Source organism: Pinus tabuliformis, chromosome 4_2, assembly GCF_031772625.1.
Source record: "Pinus tabuliformis cultivar Carrire ecotype Pingquan chromosome 4_2, CPIR1, whole genome shotgun sequence".
NCBI lineage: Eukaryota > Viridiplantae > Streptophyta > Pinopsida > Pinales > Pinaceae > Pinus > Pinus tabuliformis.
In genome coordinates this window covers 755,875,448-755,898,899 of record NC_142304.1, presented here as the reverse complement: position 1 = coordinate 755,898,899, position 23,452 = coordinate 755,875,448, and the positions used below count along the sequence as shown (strand labels likewise).

Below are 23,452 nucleotides of genomic sequence, written 5' to 3'. Positions count from 1 at the left end.
CATCCGGTCTCATGATAGCAAAAAGGAGAGAGCATGCAAGGTTCGCTTGTCCAGCCACCAGGCCACCGTGAAGATCATCGGCTTTTAGACTATCCATTTTTTGTTTGAAACAAATATGTAATCAACCAAACCTGCACCTCAATGTTGGATTAGCATTGACGTGAGTGAGAAATCTAATTATTGTATCTATGTTTTATTTTTAAAATTATATTTTCCTAAAAGCCCAAGACACCACCCAGTTGTGTTCTTATTTTTATTTTTTTTAAATTAAAAGAAAAGATTTAGATGTTCAAGTTGTTCGATCAATAATAATAACTTTGTTTAGCTTTCTTAAATTTCAATGTTCTCTCTTATTTATTTCATTATTTACACTTCCAAATTATTTTTTTTTAAATCAAGAATGCTTGAGGCAACCTGCAGTTTTATTCCGAATGGGCGTGAGGCAACCTGGCTTGACTTAATAGCTAGGATGGTAAACTGATCATTTTTATGAGATTTAAACCCTGGTGGAAGTTGAAACAAAACCCTACATTACCACCCTGGTTGACCTCTCATGACCGAACATTTTCATTAGAAATTTGTGCAGCCATTATTCCATTATTAAACTTGGAAATTTTAAGGCCATGCCAATAGGGCTTTCTGGCTTGGTGAGATAGGCGGGTGTTAATACCTACATCCGGGTTGAAGTTCCTTCAGAAACATGTTTTACTGTGAGCCACTTACGCTCATTCTAATCCGTGATGTTTGTGGCAACTTTGGGAAAATAGATAGTGCCACTCACGGCTTCTTAGATGAACGATCTAATATGAATGCCGTACGCTAGATACATTAACCGTAATACTGCAACATTGAGGAAGGGAGAACTTGCCCCATCAAGATAACAAGAAGTTAGAAGTCACAAAAACAATTTCAAGGGTACAAGAACCAAGTCACAACAGACTCATGGACTAAACGACGTGTGGTTACTAAATCCCTTGACCTAAAATTTATACAAGTGACAGTTTGGTTTTCTAGGCTTGCTCCCTCTCTCTCTCGTGTAGCTATTCGAGATCTATTAAAAGCAATTATGCTAATGCTAAGTGCACAGGAATCTCGCCAGCTCAGGTCACTGCCAATTTGGTGTATGTTCCTGTGAAAAAAGAAGAATTGTTTGAGGGCACTTCAGAGGGATTAGGCCAGTGCACATCCTTGAAGCCACAATAGATAACAAGCAAATGCGCAACCGCACAAATATGGACCCCAAGTATAAGTAGGCCAACCAAATAGAAAAGCTTCCCATTCACTCCAGTCAAAGTTAAAAATTACTTTGATGTCACACAGACAAATCCTGAACACACACCTCTACATTCTTCATTAAGAAATACCTTCCTCCACGGATTTGCACATTAGTCCCAAAGAAAACACACAACACGAACAAGAGGTGTTGACTGGTATATTTGAAAAGCAATACCATTTTACTCAACATTTTCCCTTCAAAAAGGAGACTATTATTAGAGATTCATGAATTACAAATGTTTCTCAATCATATCTTCGCCCAAACATTAATGTCCCAAAGTGCAACTCGCTAATGTCAAAAACAAATCACAATTGCTAACAATCTTGCGAGGATAGAGAACATATATTTTCGAATTATTATTGCAGTCACTGATATCATACGATGTCCATGACCTTTGAAGATCATTCCATATTTGACTGGGCCTTAAATGGGAGTGAGTCCAACCACACCTGCAAGTCGTACCAGAGACCACTCAAAGTTAGACGAAGAATAATAAAACAACGTAAGTTATGTGGGCACTTTAGGAGAGTTGTAAAACAAGACAGAACATTATTAAACTACATTCCAAAATATTTAAGTTTTATTCAAGTGAGAGTATGTAAAGTGGACAACTATGGATTAGTGCAATGATTAATGTAAAGGCCACCCTTTGTATAATTAAGTTATACAACGATATACTACAGATCCTCTACAACGGTATAAGAAATTTACAATTACAAACATTACCCCAATATTTTGAAATGCAAATGAGAGTAATGTAACACCAAGGTTATAATATTTCCCTCGCCCACACGAAAAACTAAGGAATTTGAAGAGCACCTAAAAGCATAAGCAAAAAATTCAAAGAAGAATGCACAATAAAAGAGTTGTTACGTGTAAATACAATCAATCTTGCCAGATACATAATTTTCTAGTGTTTCAATCTGCAGTCTGTACTTATAAGGCTGCCTGCTGTCTGTACAACTAGTATCATACTTGCCTAAATACAGTAAAGACAAATTATGCTAGATAATTTCCTCATACTCTATATGCAAACACTGAAATGTGTTTGTATCTGGAATAAGATGAATAAATTTTAAAGCCTTCAAAGTACCAAAACAAAAATTTCAGGTGTTCCCATTTTTATATGAAAAGGAATTGCCCTGTTAGCTGTGAATGCCAACTAGAATTTGCTATTGTATGAAGAGGCAATCTACTTTTGCCTTGCAACCATTCCATGGTTGTCTACGATGTTTGTTTATTATCTTCATCTTTGTTTAGTCAACGTCTAGTGTAGTATTAGTCATTACAGTTTTTGGTTGGCAATCTACTCTAAAGTTTGAGAGCACTGGAAAAGTTTTAGAGGATCTAGGGCATACACCCTAGGGCACAACCTTTTTTCATCCCCGAATCAATTCATCAAGTTGACCCCTGAGATTTCTTCGTGAAGCAGGTTGGCCTCCAGTTCTTAAAGTTGGCACAATCAAACCTGCAACAAGTCAGCCTGAAATATGTTGAGCCCTGTTCTCAAGGAAAGTTGGCCCTAAAAGCCATTCATCTACTCAGACCTACCTGAATTATGTTCAGCCTTGTTCTAAAGGCAATTTGTGTTAGAAAATGTAACTATGTTTGGTCTTCAATAATGTACTTGCGTCATATGTAATGTACTTGTCAAAAGAATAAAGAAAATAATTTTTATTATTGTAACAATGACTTATTAAAGCATTGCTTTCATGCTTGGGTCATCATTATATTAGTCAAAGTCTCCATTGTGGACTTCTAGGATTAATATTGAGTTTATAGAGTCATTGTACATTCGAAGAGACCCTTCTTGGGCTTTTGGATCATGTAAAAAGGTTTTGTATCGAGTCAAATATGAATTATGTACCCTCCACATCATGTCAGCCTAAGAGAGATCAAGTCAGCCTAAGGACCCTCATTCAACCCACAAGAAGCCTATATATACAAGGAGGTCAGAGTCATTTGGAGCATTCACTCTCAAGCAAGTTCGATATGTCAAGAAGAGCTGGAGAAGTGGGAAGTCTGTTCCCAAGAGGTGGAAAGAAGGGAGAGTTTGGGGAAGTCTTTAGAGAAGAAAATCAAACTTTCGGTGTCTCTCTCTCTTTGTTTCGTGGTTTGTGTTGGGAAATCGAAATCTCCTAAGATTTCGTTGTTGCCGGAAGCTGTTGCCTAGCCGAAATTGCTGGAAGGGGTCGAAGATCTGAAAGGCTGACATGGTGTGGAAGGCCAGTCTGGTCTTGGTCTAGGGTAAAGAGTCTCAAAAGAATACTATTGAAAGGAAAAATTATCTTCACTGGGTTTTCCCCTCGAGGGGGGGTTTTAACTTTTGCCCTAGCATGTGCCCATATCTTGTGTCTCTTGTTTTGTGATCTTCATATACGTAACTTTTGCCCTAGCATGTGCCCATATCTTGTGTCTCTTGTTTTGTGATCTTCATATACATATAATATGGTAATTGCTTGATGAAAGATAAGATAATAAAGAAGTAAAAGAAGCCAACACACTCACAAGTAATTATCAAGAAAGGAGAATCAAACCCTAATATAATATCTTTAATTTTCCAACAAGTTTGCCCTAAAGCCATTCATCTAGTCAGCCTAAAAATTTTAGGCATTGCAATTCAACAATCTGTTCCCTAGATAGTCTAGTTTGAACAGTAGGTCAATTTAATTATGAAGTAAATTGTGAAGGTTTAACGAGTTGTGGAGCCTTCCAAAGCCATTCATCTAGTCAGCCCCTAAAAATTTTAGGCATTACAATTCACCAATCTGTTTCGTAGATAGTCTAGTTTGAACAATAGGTCAATTTAATTATGAAGTAAATTGTGGAAGTTTAATGAGTTGTGGAGCCTGCTTGAAAGAGAAATACATTGAAGCTGCAAAGGATTTCCTTTAAACCCAACTCATCAGCCAGCATATATAAGTAGCAATGTCAATCTACTACAATCTACCCCCTTATTCTTGACCCAGCGCTGATATTTCTTTTTGTTCTTAATATGTGCAGTGAACTGAGATTTGTCTTTGTACCTGTCTGACTTCAAGAATGCTACTGTCTGAAAGCTATCCCATCAGGTCAGCACCCTAGAAACAAGCCTCAGCAAGCAAGTGCAAGGTGAGGAGTTCCAAGCATCCCTTTGGAAGTTACAGTTGGAAACTATTTGTGACCCTTCATGTTGGTGGTTCCATAATTCAGAACCTTCAAGATGAAATGAGGAGGAGCTTAAAGCTTAAACTATTAATATTTGTTTATGGTTTCATTCAAGCTGAGATGTTAGATCTTGAGGATCAGCAAGCCAAAATCCTTAACACGTGAAACAACATTACAGAGTGAAACTATAGTGAAAAAGGAACTAGTCCAGAAACAGATAAATGAACATAACTACTGGGTCCAAATCATCAAGGGGAAGAAAGCCCTGCCAATATTGTATAGCTTGCTGTCCAAGCTAAATTTGAAAAAGAAGGGCCAATCAGACTAAGTAGCTCAATGAACATATTCATGGTCTTCCAAAACCAAACATCCTTTCAGAAGCAGGGTGTAGATTTACTCGTGATACCATTTAGATGCATGACACTTCAGATAAAGCTTAGGACAATTGTTAAAAATGGTCAACTAAAGTCAAATTCCACCATAGACAGCTCCTTTGTATGAGATGATGATGGCATTGGATTCCTCTTCTTGAGAGGACCAATTTTGACACAAGGCACGATAGATTCTGACTAGTACTATATTTTTGAAGTCAAGCCCACAATGTTGGTTTTGATCAAGGTTGGCCCCACAGTCATGTAGGCTCATGAAGCCCAAGAGACATGACCTTTGACCCACATTGACTTGTATAAATATAAGATGAGTTCACTCCATTTTGGCATCATCACACACATGATTTTCTCTTTCCTCTCATGATGGATTCGACTTTCTTTGGGCAGCTATCTCTCTCCCACACGTGTGAATTTTTGGAGGATGAATTTCCTGTGATTTTCTGCAATTTTTCTGCGGTTTCTGAGATTGACTTTTCCAGTACACAGAGCAGCGTTGACCAGGCACTTTGACCAACTGTTTGACTGTGATTTTGATGGATTAATACTCTGCCAGCTAGGCCGCACTTGTGGGCACAGAAATCGAGGCAAACTGAGGTGTTTGACCTGCATTGACCACAGATCTGAGGCAGGTTTGACTGCAGACTGTTGACCGAGTTTTGACCAGACTTTTGAAGGCTGTGTTAACTGCATTTTGACTGCGAATTTCTCTCTCCTTTGACCGAATAGATTTGGGCTGATTTGGCTCAGCTGTTGACTGTTGACTGCTGACTGGTTAAGTAATCTTTGACTGCTGTTCACTGCTGCATTGACTACTGTTGACTTCTGCATTTGTGACTTTGTCTTTTGGACAGTGGATTGGGATCATCTATGGCAAGTCAATCTATTGACTTTGTCTAATGTATCATTGTACTTATGGATTTCTCTCTCTCTCTGAACATTTGATATTATCAAGAAGAAAAGATCTGTGGGTTTTCCCCCTTGTGGGGTTTTGCCCTGGTTTTAAGCCTAAATCATGGTGTCCTCTTATGTTGGCTTGTCTTCTGTATTTATGGTTGTTCTTTCATCAGTTACTGTCATATGATATTGATTAATGTGATTGCTAATGGAAATATAATGGAATAATAATGGTCTAAAGGATTAATAAAGTAATTGTCATAAGCAAAGAACATGTTAAGCTAAAATTAACAGCAATGCACACTCCAAGCAAGAGCAGGAATGTAATCACAAGAATGCAATCACAAGAGACGTTGTCAAGTTTCCCTGAAGTCAAGATGAAGCAGTGGACTGTTAATGCATTTGAAGTATCTTGTTGCAAGCCCTATAAAACATGAGAGATCTCGAAAAATAATGCAAGTCTGGGCCTATGCAAGAGCTGGGTTAAATAGCTCATGAAAGCCGTTAATCAAATCTGAAGATGCTAAAGTTCTACTTCAGCAGCTAAGCTACCTATCACGATAAGAATTCTACGAAGAGTTTTTTTCAAGAATTTGTTGATCTGAATCCAATCTTCTCCTTTGTTAAAGCAGCCAGCAGTATGTTTGAAGATCTGATCCCTTTGCCACCTCTGCATCAAAATTCTGAAGCTAGCAGTCCTTCCATCCAGTCACCTGTGCTCACATAAATTCAAGTTCTATGAACAAGGATGTCCAGCAAAGCAAATTTGTTGAATCAAATCAGTGAAAGTCTGATGGAAGGGTTACAATCAAGGTATGTTGTGTTAATTATGACTCTAAGGATACATATATTTATTTGAATTTGATCTATGAATTAAAGAGAGTCCTGTGAAGCAATTAAGAACAGCTGTTGGCCTAGTTCTCTGAACCATTCAGAGGGAGCCAAGTGTTCCTATTGTTCTCACCACAAGGAACACTAAAAGGTCTGCTATGCAATGGAGCTATCTCTTTTACATTCTGGGCATAAGTATGCTTTTGGAAAAGTCTCAGTCTTTTGAAAAGAACTTTATTCTCCTAAGAGGCCAAGAAAAGTGCAAGAACATAAGAATATGTCAAAGGTCATTTCATGAAGCCAACCTTGGATTACTCTGCTCTGCGATCTTGTGGTATAAGGGCCAAAATGCTGTGGCTCAGTGAACTCTGTCTTATATTCTCTCTCTCGCTCTTCAATTCAGACAGTGAATCCGACCTATTCATGCCTCTTTGTTCTCTGAGTTATTGAAGAGAACAAGTTTTGGTTATGCTGATTGTTTTATCTCAGAAGATGCCTACTTATTCCTAATGTGCTTGTAATAAGGCCGAGAAGCCTATGTCACATAAAGTGCTATATACTATCACACTCTGTGAATTTGGCCAACTAGTATAGGTCACCAGGGCAGTGATTTCTTGATCTCTGGGCTATAAAAGAAGAAAGGTGCTGGACTTCTCATTCCACATGTTTGTAAGGAAGCCGAGAATTTATTAAAGGACAGTTCTAAGGACCTCCATAATTTAAGGAAGCCGAGATTTTGTATGCATATATTTGCAAAGTATGAATTGTAGCCTTGAAAAGACAATCAGTGGGCATCCTATGTCATCCATATCAGCAAAATCAAGGAACCCTATTCTGTGTATTGAAAAAGAGACCGAGTCCTTACCACTGTTACAAGTGCATATATATATATATATATATATATATATATATATATATATATATATATATATATATATATATATATATATATATATATGTTATAAGCCAGTTCCTTTGAAGCCAACTTGCAAATCAATTTGGAATATATATTCATGTCTTTAAAACCTTCATAAAAGGTGCCCTGAATTCAATGAAAATAGAGGATGCAGTTATGAGAAGGGATGGTCCATTTAGACATCAACTTGGAAATGATTTTTGAAGAATAGTAAAAGCCCTCCATAATGTCATATTGTTGACTAAGCTGGTGGCAGCCCTCCATCTGGTCCTATTTTTGTCTAGCAGCTGAAGCAAAGGAAGTTCATCTAAAAAAAGTATGCAGCTCCTTTATGTTGTCACTTTTGGATAAGCATGATAGTACCCTTGAAATTCTGACAGATAGAAGAAGGGCAAGGCACTTTGGAGCAGACCCCTATAGCAGCCTGTATGAACATAAAATCAGAGGTATGGTATCTCTCAAGGTACGTGCAATGCATTTATTTTTATTTGTTTTAAGGGTCTTGTTAGCACTCAAACTAGCAGGGGTCCTAGGAGGGGATTCTAAAAGGGCAACTACTAGGTCAATGGAAACAATGGAGCGATAGCCCACTCTCACCTCAGCTAAGGCTCCCTGCTCTTTACAGACTTTCACCGATGGGAGGAGACCCGATATGAAGGGAATCACTAGATGGATGAATCAATGAAAAGGTAAAGAGTGATCCCTAAGGCCTATTCACAAGAGAGACCCAATTGCATGGTTTACTTGCTTGAGAATCAAGGGTGTTCTTGACCTAATTGAGGGGGAGAAGGGGATCAAAGGGGAAATTTTCACTAATTTTGATACAATGATCCCAATGAGGTCACTAACCAAGGGAAACCAAGGGCAAGAATCGATCTCGGAGCAAGGGCTTGGAATATCTCAAGATCCCACTGTCAGAATTGCTTCAATTTTAGAGGGCTTCTAGGAGACACCACAGCGCAGTGGAGGGCAAAAGATCGAAATTTTTGAGTGGGTGAATCGTGAGAAATTTGATGCCCTAGGTCACCTATTGGGGCTAGGCCTAGAAAGAAAGTGAGAAGGTGAGAAAGATATGCTTTAGAGTGATCACCAGTAGAGGATCAGTGCCTAATCCTTTGGGAGAAAAGGAGTTAAGGAGGCCTATAGAACAATTTCACATGGCATTAGGGCATGAGACAATTGCTTCAAGGTCTTTAGACTTCAATTTGCAATATATGATGACATATCAAGATAAAATTTCAACAAAATATCTCTAGGAATATTCACTCATTCATACATGGCCCATGACATGATGCAACGCTATAAAAAGTCAAATTTCCACAATTTCGCATAAAAAAGCAGTAAATTTCAGCCTAGTATAGCGAAAATCCCCAACAACATGCATGTGACATAAGAAAGTAACAAAAATAGCATTAAAAGAATATTTACATGTAAGAAAGAGTATATCCAATCATCATTATATGCCAATAGTGAAGCTCCAAGGCAAAAAATGAAGAGATCCAAACATCACAATTCCTCCATTCATCCAACTTCGTCCTCCAAGACGGATAGCGAAAATCTCACACGAGAGAAAGATCCAATCCAAGTGATGATGATCAACATGAATCATCTCACTTCTATTTATACACTCTCTAATGAATTCGATTTAGCTAAATTGGCCTAATTGAGCCCCTAAAATAAAATAATGTGCATAATAACAATACTTTTGGTGACAAGCCCACCAAATAGCTCAATAATGTAAAGATAAGCTTCTCAAGAGGGTTGAATGATCAACAAAGTGAGTTGTTGGGCCTTTGTGGAGGCCTAATTTAGTCCAAGAGGTGCCATGATGGACCAAACATAGTGGACAAGGAGTTGGCCCCTTGTTTACCAATCAAGAACCTATGGTGCTCCCAAGTGGGTGTGGGGGCACAAGGACATCCTCATCGGTCTCCAAATGGATCAAATATGCTTGTAGACCATCTCTAAGGGTTGGAGTAATGACATAAGCCCTCCCTCTGCAGCAGGAGGCATCCTAGAGCACCTACCAAGTATATGGTGCAACTGTGGAGCCGGTTGGGCATGGTGGACCAGGTGTATCATCCTCATCCAAAAGGTGCAACATGAGCAATCAATGAACGCCTTTGGGGATCCATGAAGTAATATCTGCTATGGTGGAGGCCCATGGCCCTCAATGCTCACCCTAAAAGTGTCAATGTGGCCCTCTGGAGGGCTAGGACCCCATATAGGGAGACCAAACTATTGAAGAAACGTGTAACTAGGTTCGGTATTCGTCAATGTAATTTTGATCTTTCTACTTGTCAAGAAAAAGTAATATTATATGAATGAGTTTCTTGCTCATTCAATAGGTCTAGAAAAGTCAAAGAGTCAAAATCCTGTTAAAAAGCTCTTCTCGAGCATTTATGTAATGTACATGGGTCAACCTAGTGTCAAGTAGCCCTCCAAGACAAGCACCAACCTCCAAAGAAAAAGATAGCCAGCAAAATGATGTGAAAGACAGTCAAGTCGGCTTCAAAATATATTAATGACAAGTCATTTCAAATAATAGACACAACACTTCACATATGTTTCTCCACATATGATGCTAAGGCAACAGGGTCATCATTTTTCAATTCAAGATTGAACAACTTAATCACCAATTAAACAACTTCAAGTTCAGAGGTGTGAGTCATATGGTTCCTTCAACTTCTTTAGGGCTTCAAAAGCATTTGAAAATGGAGAAATATGGTGACTCACCTCTTCATTTACGGACGCTACAATCAAGGCATAGGCCTTGTTGTTCTTGTTTTTCCAAAAGGCAAGCTCCTTGTCTGAAGTGGGATTTTCTAGTGCATTGTCTCCTTCTCCTTCACAAATTCCCTTCCACAACTCATTGAAAATAAGTGTGTTTTATTTTCCGGGACCACTCATGATAGTTCTCTTTTTCAGAGAGAACTACACCCACAATGGATATGAGTGAATGCATTATCAAAAATACTACCTACTTTCGATTCAAACTCACAACCTTACTTGATGTCTTATATTTACCAATGTTGACACCTAATCCGAAAGGATTATTGTAAATATTGTCAGTTATGCATTTGAGCAAACCAAGAGACCTTGGAATTGGAATCCCAAGAGTCTCTCCACTCATGTATAAATTCATGATATGGGTAATGCAATAAACAAGTTCATTCGGAGTTACCCTCCTGGCCTGACATGGTATCAGAGCCAACTCCCAAATTAGCCTCTTTTTGTTGTAACTCCTGCCATTCTCTGCTACATACTATCCCTCTATCATAAATTTATGTATGTTTAAGTAGAACATTGAATTATCTTTGTGCTACATCCTCTCTCTCTGCTTGTGTGTATTAATATCAGTATTGGCCTGGGCTTCCTTCATTTATCTGTTGTCTGTCTAATACGAGAAGTGACTGAATTCTCTCAATTCTTAATTATACTCTTCTGTTGCTGCTTGTATACAACTTTCTGGTAAACTGTTAAGGTGGGTCCTAATACCACCACCTATCATTTGCAGTGAAGCATTGCCCTAAGCACTAAAGGCGCTATTGCATTAACCTTCTAGCTTCCCTGCACAAATAAAATAAGGAGAAACTGCATCTTTCTTCTGATATATAATCGTCATTTTCAGGGGTTGAATCACTCATTTTAATTCTGGCTCACACACTTCAATTTTGCGACACCTGAAAAGTCAACTGTGGTAATATTCCCAAGTGTTTCGGCAAAGAGGGTCAAGTCGCGGCAGCCACCCAAATCGAGAGTTTTGAGTTGATTCATGTTCATAAAGGAGTTTGGCAGCACCCTCAAGTTCAAAATGAAGTGAGTGCGTTGATAAACCGTGGTGCCTCCAGGTCCCAAGGACGAAGCACAGTGGAACCATGGTGCAGCGTAATTGTGGTGCAACCTTGGTGCAGTCTTGTGGTGTTGCGTGGTCATGTTGACCAGTGAGTACGTTTCATTCAAACGATTGCTTGGGTTGTGTGTTGAAAATTATTGACATGTTGTGTACTTTAACCATTTTTGAAGACCCAATATTATATAAATCATGAAGCCATGTTCCATTAAGTTCATTTAGAGTTACCTTCCTGACCTGACAAGAAAAAGAAAAAAATCCCATTCTAATCAACTTACCAGCTAGCAACCCTATGATGATCTACAAATAGCTAGCCTCAAGGGCCCTCCATCCAATGCTTCAATCAATATTTTATGACATCTAGCTTATTACATGAAGGTGGTTCATCAATTGCAAGGTACATCAACCATTTTTGTGATCAAGTGATTTCATTTAATGTTTAAGGCCATTCTCACATTGATCACAAGTTGAACTAGGTGATGGACCGCTTTTGGTAGTATTCGTGTTGCCATGCTTCACCTTTGTGGTTATCTCCTGCCCCTAGTCCAGTGTGACCTTCCTTGAGGCCATTGTCCAGGAGGGGCACAATAAGATGCATTGAGTAATATTGTGTCCATTGTAATCCATACTTTCACCTTCCATCTTTTCCTTGTTTCATGTATATAATCTTTAAGCTTATTGCTATCTGTCAACAGTAGTGGTCCCCTGTTTTCCTCATTCTTAGTAGGGGCCAAAAAAAATTTCCCTGAGAGGTTGATGCAAAAAATAAAAATAAATTAAAATAAACAAACAAACAAAAACAAAAAAAGAGCATGAGCCATGATTATAAATGCAAAAAATTAGCTAGGATATAATAAAGTATGTGGAAAAATGCCAACCCTGAGCTCTACCACCCTCATTAGCCCTCAGCCAATCCCTAGTTAATGCATGAGCAAATCAAAATGAAAGGAACTTTGATATCCCAACACCCGATGAGCAATAAATCGCTTCATCTTCAAGGGGTGAAAGATGCATAAATGAAAGCTTGTAACCCAAGCTATGCAAGAAAAGGAAAACCAAAATAAAGAAAAAAGTGAACAAGAGGGGTGGTAAAAATAGGCCAAGCAAAGGGTAGCTCAAGTCCTACAATTGCTCCCTATTCACATTATAATGCTCAAGAATTATGTTAACTAGTACACAAATGGTGGCATCCACCATGCAGTAAACCCCCAACATTACCACTATCCATTTGCACCTACTAATTGATGTGTCGGCCTGGGACCTATCCCTCCCCTTAGGGTTGGAAGCACCTAGTAGGGCCTCTGGATAACCCTCCCATATCTTGTTGATTTTTTAGTAGCTTGGAAGGTACTCCAAGCCCTAGGGTTCGAGGTTTGGAGGTCGAAGCACCACAATAGTCACTTATGGGCTTGGAACCCAAGGCTGGGGTTTTGCACCCATCGATTTTTGGGCCAAAACCATGGAGCATTTTCTACATGTGATAGATGGAGATGATGGAGGATAGCGAGGAGAATCCAACGCAACAAGAATCATCGAAATCTGAGTTGTAGAAGATGAGTTATGAATTTTTGAAGTTGACAATGGATTTTTGGACAATCAAGTCATGTAGGCTTGAAATGGTGAAGCTAACCTACAACAGAGTTGAGCTAAAATTGAGGTATGTTATAAGTTGATTTAATGTTGAATTGTTGCTAGTTGGGTGGTGTCCAAGTGTGGACAAAGTTGCAGCATGTGGGAGCCAACTGTTGAGGTTGACTTAGGCAATTGGAAACCTCAACTAGGAGCAAATCTTACAGTGGAAGAATTGCATGCCATTGCACTGGTGGAGGGGAACATGTTGGCGACCCAAAGTAGCCCTTTACAAGTAGTCATAAAGAGAACTTGCCACCTAAAGGTTGGGTGAAGTTGATGAGCCTAATGTGCAATACATTGATGGACTAGTGGACTGCTAGATCGGTAGATTGGAGCTCAGGTATTGACCAGCCTAGAAGAGCAAATTGGATCAGCCCATGTTCATTGTAGCAAAAGCGACTTGCAACAGTGATAGGTGGCAGCCCTCCTGGAGACTCTAGTGTTGTTCTTTGATGGACTAAGGGGCAACTAGAGAGCAGATTGGGAGCAAAGGACCAGTAGGAGAAGATACGACATAGAGACTAGAACGAGATTGTCAATGTATATTGTATTCTTGTACTTGTGGATAATTGAGGGTCATTATCCCTTGTATGGGAGCCCTAGACAGTTGTATTATATGTTGATTAATATAACGAAGTTGAGTTGAAATTTGTAAAAAGTTGTCTACACTTGTGCACGTGTGATTTACTGCTTTATACTATTCCGTTGGGCAAAGTAGCTTTGTTAATTTTCTTGGTTTGGTAGCATCAAAGATTCTAAGATTCTATCCTAGACCCAAGATCGTGGAAATTCAACATATCTAAGCATGGTAAGTTGTTTACAAACCCTAAGCTAGAAATAAATTTAAATATAATGTGTGTGAGAAGTACTTTGCTACCTTTCGCATTAGATATGGCCCACTTTGCCAATTTTATGGTTACTTTACTTATGATGATGATCTCACTTGATTTTGAAGGTATTTTTCAGATTAATGTATCCAACATTAATGTTAACATTCTCCTCTCCTTCCAGAACCTTAAACACTACTCAGTAAGCCAAAACATTGCCTAGAAAGAAGACGTACCTCAAAGACCACAAGACGCCCCCAAGCTTGCATTGCACCACCTTCATGGGCATTGCCCTATTATTGGACCACTTTGAAAATGATGGCGACTTGAAATCCCTCTAAAAGAGATGGTACCCCTTTCTAGATGATGATGTCATGCCCTATCCTTGTGACATCACCCTCATAAGGCCTAGAGATGACGTGAACTTGATTGATGACCACATGATGATGAGGAGAGTTTTGTTTAATGATGCACACTTGTTAATGAGGAGATGGCTTTGAGTGAGGAGCACTCCTTGACCCATCCTTAGCACCTTTTGATGGAGATCTTCAAAATTGGAGGACGACGTCACCCTTGGGGGACACCTTTCGCTCTCACATGTTGGCTAAAGGAGGCTTTCGTGTTTTATCATTAAGATCGTTATTTTTAGGTCAATTTGTGACCTACTTAATTTGTAAACACTTAAGTATTATTTTTAGGGATTTTGGTCTAATTTTGTCCTCAATCAACTTCATTGCCCTCATATAAGTGGAGGGAAGCCAATTTAAGTCCTAGGATATTCATTGTTACACACACTCATTATTTCGCACTAGAAAGAGTGTGCACTAGTTCTTTTGTCTCTTGGAAGCAATGGAGCACGAGCGTGGCAAATTGTCTTGGGGAAGATATTTTTGCTTGGAGGGATTTTCCCATGGAATGATGAAGTGATGCTATGGTGAATTGTGTTGTTTTATTGTGTCTTCTTCCATTTTGCAAATGTTGTAGAATTAGGGTTTTTATGAAGTTTTCATGATATGTTGAATATTTTATGGCTCTAAAATCTCCTTTGCAAGATTTGTCACCAAGTATCCATGAAGGAAACTTAGAATTTCAAATCTCCAATCCAATTCAAATTCGTTGTGATTAGATTGAGAGGTTTCTCTCTCTTACTTGCTCTAATCAAAGTCCTCCACCTTTGACCTTGTCCTTTTTGACCCCATATACCCAAGATTGATAACTAGTCTTTGTGTGTCAATCTTTCAAAATTGAATCTTTTTTCTCTTTATAATGGTAATCTAGGGTTAGGCTATGGAAAACTCTGAATTAAATAGCATAAAATACCTTTAAGGCCATAGTCTTAGGTTTACAGTGTACACTTTGCATCTTTTGAATTGAAAAAGGAAAAATATCATCTTTATGTATTTTTCAGCCACTTTTTAGGGCTAACGCCTAGGATTTATTGGTTGTTTATTGCATTTTCAGCCATTGAAAAATTGTTGCAATATTTTCCGTGGTTTACTCTTTAAATAGCCTTTGTTTATTTATTGTTTGTCATTAATTACAAGGTGTTTTGCCATTGCTATCATACATTTTGCATTCTATAAATTGTCTTCACCTAAACCGTAATTTATAACAGCAATCTTAAATTCAAGTTAACATGCATTTCGAATCTACTTGAGCACCTCCATGATCATATTGGCCCTTAGACTTAGCCATTGGATTTTTGAACTCGTTGCTGCACATCACCCAAAGCCCTACCTTATTGAATGTTATTCTAGGGTGTCTATTTAGCAAAATCCTTGGAAGGCATTTAGCCTGAGAAGTCTTGGATTAATCCCCAAGATCTACTAGGGAAGCCTCCCTTATGAGGATAACATCCATCCACAAAACAACAGGGGAGTAGCTACTAAGGTGACAGTGGTGGTTGATCCCATTGTTGCCCTTAACCTAGGGTGCCTAGCGAGGCTTTGCACTAGGGTGCCAAATTTTGCTATAACAGGGACATCATAAAAAACTGAATCAAATCTTTATAAACAATTTACCTATTGTTTTACACGTGTGCAAGCCTCTTTAGGTGTGACTTATATCATTACTTCGTTGGGACTCCTATTCAACAAATATATTGCTATATTCATCACTTCAAGCCAATACTCATCCAGAAGCAACTTGCAACATTTTCTTCATTATTTCCACAACTATATTAGTCCACCTTTCACTATCACCTCTTTGTCTTTGGACTCCTTTTACAAAAATCAGCGAACATAACAAACTAATCTCCATGATAGAACTAGAAGAAACTTAGCTTCCTACCACGTTCTTCCTCTATCTTTGCCTTAAACTTCATAAAAGCATTTAATCCATATCTCTTCTTAAGAAAGAAGACCCATGAATTTTATGGAAAATCAACAACAAGAAGCATAAAATACCATGCACCAGATAACGATGATGTTCTTATTAGAGTCCAGACCAACAGCTTCAATGTGTACAAGCTCCAAAACTTTGTCTGTGTTGGAAAATCAGAAAGGCAGAAAGACTCTCTTATATAGATAATTACTTGTGATTCTTTTATCTTTATGTTCTTCTTTATCTTTTAGTTCATCAAGCAATTACCAAAACAATAACACAAAGACAACAAATGTAGGCGGACAACCAAGGGAAAACCTATTCAACAATTCTTCCTTCAACAGTTTCTCGAGATAATCCAAGACTATAGACCCAGACAGAGATTCCTTCCACACCAACTCAGCCCTCAATCCTTCTTGTAAACGACAACCCTTCACAAGCAACTTCAACCTGGCAGCATGAGCAGCAGCTTTGACCCAACAACAGTAGCAACAGCGACTTCAACCAAACTTGGAGAACTTTGATCTGCCTTGATACACCTCAGAACAAGGTGAGAGTTGTCCCAAAATTTTGATCATGAGATTTACTATCTCCTTCTAGAAACTCACACTCCTTTCCAGCCCCTCCTTTAGCCCTTTCTCAACTTCGCACTTTTCCAGCTTCCATCTTCAGAGATCGAACTATGTGAGAGAAAATGAGATGCTTCAAATGAATTTGAACTCCTTGTAATTATAGCCCTTATGTGAGGTCGAATTACTTGTCTTGAGGCCGACATGGTGTTGGGGAGAATAAATTCATTTTTGTCTCAAAAATATTCTTTTTACATGATCTGAAAGCCCAAGAAGGGTCTCTTTAAATGTACAATGGCTCTAATGACTCAGAATAAATCCTAGAAGTCCTCAATGGGGACTTTGACCTAAAACATGATGACCCAAGCATGAAACCCATGCTTTAATAAGTCATAATAATAATAATAATATTTTCTTCATTCTTTTGATAAGTACATCTCAAATACATTTATGAAGACCGAACCTAGTTACAAATTTCAACACTCCCTCTTAACTAGGGAGGTATTCATCAGTACAAGTACAAGGAAGATCTTAGAACACATGAACCGTGAAGAGCTTTAGGCACCGCAATGCCATGGACTAGATTCCTGACCAAGGCAATCTATCAAAGGTCCTCCAATAGTTTAAGCACCACAATGCCATGAACTAGATTCCTGACCAGGGAAATCTATCCAAGTGGGGCTAAGATGAACTAAAGCTTTCAACCTCTCTAGGTACCATCAAGCTTACTTACTAACCATCAAGCTTTCAACACTCCCTCTTAACTAGGGAGGTATTCATCAGTACAAGTACAAGGAAGATCTTAGAACACATGAACCATGAAGAGCTTTAGGCACCGCAATGCCATGGACTAGATTCCTGACCAAGGCAATCTATCAAAGGTCCTCCAATAGTTTAAGCACCACAATGCCATGAACTAGATTCCTGCCCAGGGAAATCTATCCAAGTGGGGCTAAGATGAACTAAAGCTTTCAACCTCTCTAGGTACCATCAAGCTTACTTACTAACCATCAACCCAAGGAACTAGATGTGTATCCGAGGTCAAAGCTCCATGACCAACGCCACCGTCCCTACTTCGAGAACTAGACATCAACACAAAGTGTCGGCCAGATGTCCTCCAAAGCAATGTCTCACACAAAGCCTCAACCTTTCAATCGATAACAAAACCTCCCCGATCAAACAGATCAGCAACTAATCTCTCCAATCAAACTGATCGTCAACTCTAAACATGTAAAGACATGCTATCAAACTTCCGCGAGATTTACCTATACAAATACAACCCCAATCAGTAACAAACTTTCAAATGTACATATATACAAACCTTCGGGGTATTCCAAACAACTTGATGTTGCTTCTCAACTTTTCATACTAGGACTTAGAGCTTTTCCAATGAATCTTCACAGAAGATTCCTTCAACCATGCAACTTCCTTTCCTACTTCTCATGCAGCAACATATTCCATATATCGATTTGCCTTTTCTTATCTCAACAGCCCTTCAAAAAATACATTCTCCATTTTCTTCTATCAAGGTTTCCATCATGACTATGATATGACCTCCCTCTCAACTAGGGAGATTCCTTTCATCCGGGCTCCCTCTCAATCTAGGGATAGATTTCATTCATTCAAGCTCCCTCTTAACCTAGGGAGATTTCTTTCAATTAAGCTCCCTCTTAACCTAAGGAGATTTCATCCAAGGTCCCGCTTAACTTAGGGAGTTATACTTCTTTACGACGTCAGAGAATCTTTCATGGCTTTATCAGAGTTATTCACATCATGCTTATCACATCAACTTTTCTTTACGAGTGTCTTCACTATATTAAAGATCACATACCTGCACAACTTAGATAGCAAGTACAATTAAATCTATAGAAGCATGAAGTTAACCATATCAAAATCACGGAAGCATTCAAATTTCAACTTTATATATCAGATGCCCAAACTTAATTACAAATAAGAGACACATACTGTTCACCTTCTTGCTAGAGATTTTGTCATAAACCCTAGACTACTTCATCAAAGCTTCGAGCATCTCATAACAACTTTCATTACATCTAAGGTTTCAATGTTTCTTCCAAAGCAAACCCTAGAAACAATTCAAACAAATATACATCTACAATGTATCTAACAACTTCAAAATTCATATGTTAGACTTCCTACTAGGATTTCATACAAACCCTGGATTTCATACATGAGATTTGACAATCAAAACCAATCACAACTCAATCAATAACATGACTAGCTTCCACTAGGGTTTGTTGCAAACCCTAGATTTTCTCAATCAAACATCAATCACAACTGAAACTTAGATTTCAACAATCTTACACAAATCTCAAATTATCATATTGTCATCATATATCAGAGATTTTCACTTCTACTAAGGTTTAACTCCAAAACCCTAGAATTCACAAATATTATCATCCTAGAGAAAATAAATTTCAACTACGACTTAGTTCCAAACCCTATGACTCATGACCATCAACAATTAGGTCAACTCATATATCTAGGATTCCATCATCATGCACAAGCATATCATAACATGTGTTAGTCAAACCCAACTACACCAATATCAATAAGAGTTAGGCATATAACAAACTTGATCATACTAGGGTTTGATTGGACAAACACACACATCCCAAGGAAATCATTTTTAAAACATTATAAGGGTCTTGCTTATACATTCTACCAAACCCTAAAGTTCTAGGGTTTCAACACAAAATATAGCAAACCTTGTCTTGCTTATACATTCTACCAAACCCTAAAGTTCTAGGGTTTCAACACAAAATATAGCAAACCTTAAATTATCAATACTTCAAAGGCTCGAGATTTCAAACATTACCATTCAACCCTAACAAGTTAGGGTTTCCATAACCATACCAAAACCCCAAACAAGACATTATCAAAGCATCAGTTAGTTACTTTAGACTTCATCAAAACATCAGACATTTTCTTTCAACAATAACCCTAAGCAGATTAGGGTTTCACACATAATCATCGACATACCCTTAAGTTAGGGTTTTTCACAATGAACCTTTCTAGGGTTCCACAAGAGCAATCAGAGATATGAGGGTAGATTTATCTAATGATGAATCACCCAATCAAGAATCTTTAAGATTCTATAGAGCTAGATAAAAAGATGTTAGTAATAGTTTATCAAGAATGAATATGTAGAGAGCAAGAACTTGTAATTCCAAACATACCTCTTATCTCTTAACAAACCTTGTACTTTTAATACTTTGTTTTGTGAGACCTTCTTCCTCTAGATTTATCTAATGATGAATCTCCCAATCAAGAATCTTTAAGATTCAATAGAGCTAGATAAAAAGATGTTAGTAATAGTTTATCAAGAATGAATATGTAAAGAGCAAGAACTTGTAATTCCAAACATACCTCTTATCTCTTAACAAACCTTGTACTTTAACAAGTTTTCCTAGACAAGGAAATAAGAGGAGAAATGTGATTAGTAATTTATGCAAACAAAACCAGATAAGTAAGGAAAACTAAAAATGAAAATAGTAATAGGATACTTATCTTTGGAGGTTGATGAGAGCTCCCAGCATCCCTCCAAGCTTGAGGGATACCTATAACCTTAAGAACAAATAAAAATGTTTTTCCATAATGTTAAACCTACAAAAATAGAAATCAAAAAGAAATAACAAAAACTTAGATCAAAAGACTTTAGTAGTGTAAGTCTCTTAAATCCAATTCTTTGGGATGTCTTCTTTGGAGATCCTTCTTCAGCTACATTGGCTTGATCCCTGCTTCTCTTCTTGTTCTACGGATTGTCAGGGCATTCATTTCTATATTGACCCATCTTGTGGCATTTGTAGCATTCTATTTTGGACATATCAACCTTCTTTCTTGGCCCTCTTGACTTCTTGGAGTGACTTTTCTTGTGAGAGGCAGAGTAAGCATTTGATACCTTTACTTCTTCATTGTTGGATACTAAAGAAATTCTCATTTCTTCTTGGGTGCAGGCATTCCACAGTTGTTCAAAGGTGGGAGCTTCTTTCCAACTATTGAGACCTAAAGCAAAAGAGCTCCAAGTAGGTGGTAATCCCAACAATGCAGTGATTACTAGCTCCTTCTCTGGCACTATTTCATCTATGGCTTGAAGTTCATCTCTAATCCTTGATATCCTTACAAAGAAGGAAGCCACAGTATCATCTTTAGTCATCTTTGCAGTCCTCAACTCATTCTTTAAGCTTGCTACTTGACCTATGTTCTTGATAGTGAATAATTTTGTCAATGCTTCATACATTTCTTGAGCATGGTCTATATTGGAAATGTATGGGACAAGATTGTCCTTAATGCTTTCTACCATCAGAGTCATAGCCAATATTTCCAATTCCCTATACTTCACCTTGTCTGCATCACTGGATTCTTCGGTAGGTTTCTTCACCTTCCCTCTGACCACATCCAAGACCTTGTTCTTTTCAAGAATGATGTGAATCCTCTTTTTCCAAGATTTGTAGTTTGATGCTCCTTCCAACTTGTTCTCACTCTTTAATGTGTTAGACATTGTCCTTGAAGATAGAGAGCCTCTTCTCTTATAAGAGCTCCTTATATGATCCCTAGATCAATCCTTTAGATCCTTCTAGTAGATACTCAAGATTGCCTTTTTCCTCCTTCACCTTAGCTCTAATACCATGTTAGAAAATCAGAAAGGTAGAAAGATTTTCTTATATAGATAATTACTTGTGATACTTTTATCCTTATGTTCTTCTTTATATTTTAGTTCATCAAGCAATTACCAAAACAATAACACAAGGACAACAAATGTACGTAGATAGCCAGGGCAAAACCCCTAACTAGGGGAAAACCCAGTCAACAATTCTTCCTTCAATAGTTTCCCGAGATAATCCAAGACTCTAGACCAGACAGAAATTCCTTCCACATCAAGTCAGCCCTCAATCCTTCTTGCAAATGACAACCCTTCACAAGCAACTTCAACTTGGCAACGTCATCAATAGGTTCGACCCAGTAGCAACTTCGACCCAACAACAATAGCAGCAACAACTTCAACCAAACTTGGAGAACTTTGATCTCCCTTGATACACCTCAGAACAGGGTGAGAGTTGTCCCAAAATTTCGATCTTGAGGTTTACTATCTCCTTCCAGAAACTCGCACTCCTTTCCAACCCTTCCTCTAGCCCTTTCTCAACTTCGCACTTTTCCAGCTTCCAGCTTCAGAAATCGAACTATGTGAGAGAGAATGAGATGCTTCAAATGAATTCGAACTCCTTGTATTTATAGCCCTTATGTGAGGTCGAATTACTTGTCTTGAGGCCGACTTGATCATCTTGAGGTCGAGTTGGTGTGGAGGAGAATAAATTCATTTTTGTCTCAAAAGTAATTCTTTTTACATGATCTGAAAGCCCGAGAAGGGTTTGAGGCTGACTTGATCTTCTTGAGGCCGACTTGGTGTGGAGGGGAATAAATTCATTTTTGTCTCAAAAATAATTCTTTTTACATGATCTGAAAGCCTGAGAAGGGTCTCTTTAAATGTACAATGACTCGGAATAAATCCTAGAAGTCCTCAATGGTGACTTTGACCTAAAACATGATGACCCAAGCATGAAACCCATGCTTTAATAAGTCATAATAATAATAATAATAATAATTTCTTCATTTTTGATGAGTACATCTCAAATACATTTATGAAGACCGAACCTAGTTACAAATTTCAACAGCCTGCTCCCACATCTGTAGCTTCTTTGTGTTACCTTCCATCTAAGCATGTATTACATATCCCTTATGTTTTCTTCATATCAGGTAGGCCATCAACCATCTGGAACCTAATTGGAAGGGAAAGATGTGGATAACACAAGTGCTCGTATCACGAATGCCAAAGTGCATTAACACCAAACTCTCTTTCATTTACCATTCTATGGGAAATTACTCTGCCATTATCTATCACCTTAAATTCACAAACCAGTGCAATAATAATGTCAACAAACTCAAACTCCGATCACCACACAGAAATACTTGCTGCCAATCTCATAACCAAATTTCATAAAAAGATTATTCTTCTGAAGAAAAATATGTTCTCAAAATCATAAGCTTCAAAGACTTGAACAAATTGTTTTTTGAGATTACATACACTTCCTCTTTTCTCTCCTACATGCTACCTATTATGTTCCCATGGCAAAATTCACTCCTTCAACAAGAATCAATTCGCCCCCACAACAGCGCTTCTTTAACACTGAGCAGCTAGCTCTTTGAGGCATCACCTTTACACAAAGGACCCCACACAATCCTTAGACCAAGTACTCTTTAAAGTTCTTCATTCTGGATTCACACCTTTACTCATTGGCAGCTCCAAGCTCTTTTATCCAAATTAACATCTTTGCAAGCTAGCTCCAATCAGCATAACACTTTTTTATTTCACATGGTAACACAAGTTATACACAATGGTGACTTTCTGAAGCTGGTCGTTCTTCCTTCACAGCAGATCTTTCTTTCAAAGTGTGGTGACTTGCTCCTGGCAGATCAATTCCTAACAGAACAAGATGGAAATATTTATTTCAATCAAGGTGGCCCGCAACTCTAACAAGATGATTCTCCCCCAAGATATGACAAGGTTTCTGCTCTTCTTGTGTTCTGACAGCCTTTGACCACGATAACTCTGTCTCAATTGTGCCTGTGTTATTCCTTGGTGGCAACTCTCCCAACAAGGATGGGATTCTTCACACAGTGGTGATTTAATTCTTGTTTGGCTGCTCAATTCCTAGCAGCTCCAGCTAGGGCTCTTCACACTTTCCTCAAATCACACAGATGGAAGGGCTCTTCACTTTCC

The 23,452-nt window shown here is 38.2% G+C and overlaps 1 protein-coding gene across 1 annotated transcript in view; it reads right to left on the bottom strand.

The window, feature by feature from the left end:
• Nucleotides 1–1,246: 1,246 nt before the first annotated feature.
• Nucleotides 1,247–23,452, bottom strand: part of LOC149171801 (superoxide dismutase [Cu-Zn], chloroplastic) — a 28,114-nt gene continuing 5,908 nt past the window's right edge. Inside the window, exon 8 of the mRNA XM_089424118.1 lies at nt 1,247–1,725. Coding sequence (XP_089280244.1) covers nt 1,700–1,725 — 26 coding nt within the window. The 3' untranslated portion in view covers nt 1,247–1,699. The remainder of the gene's footprint in view (nt 1,726–23,452) is intronic.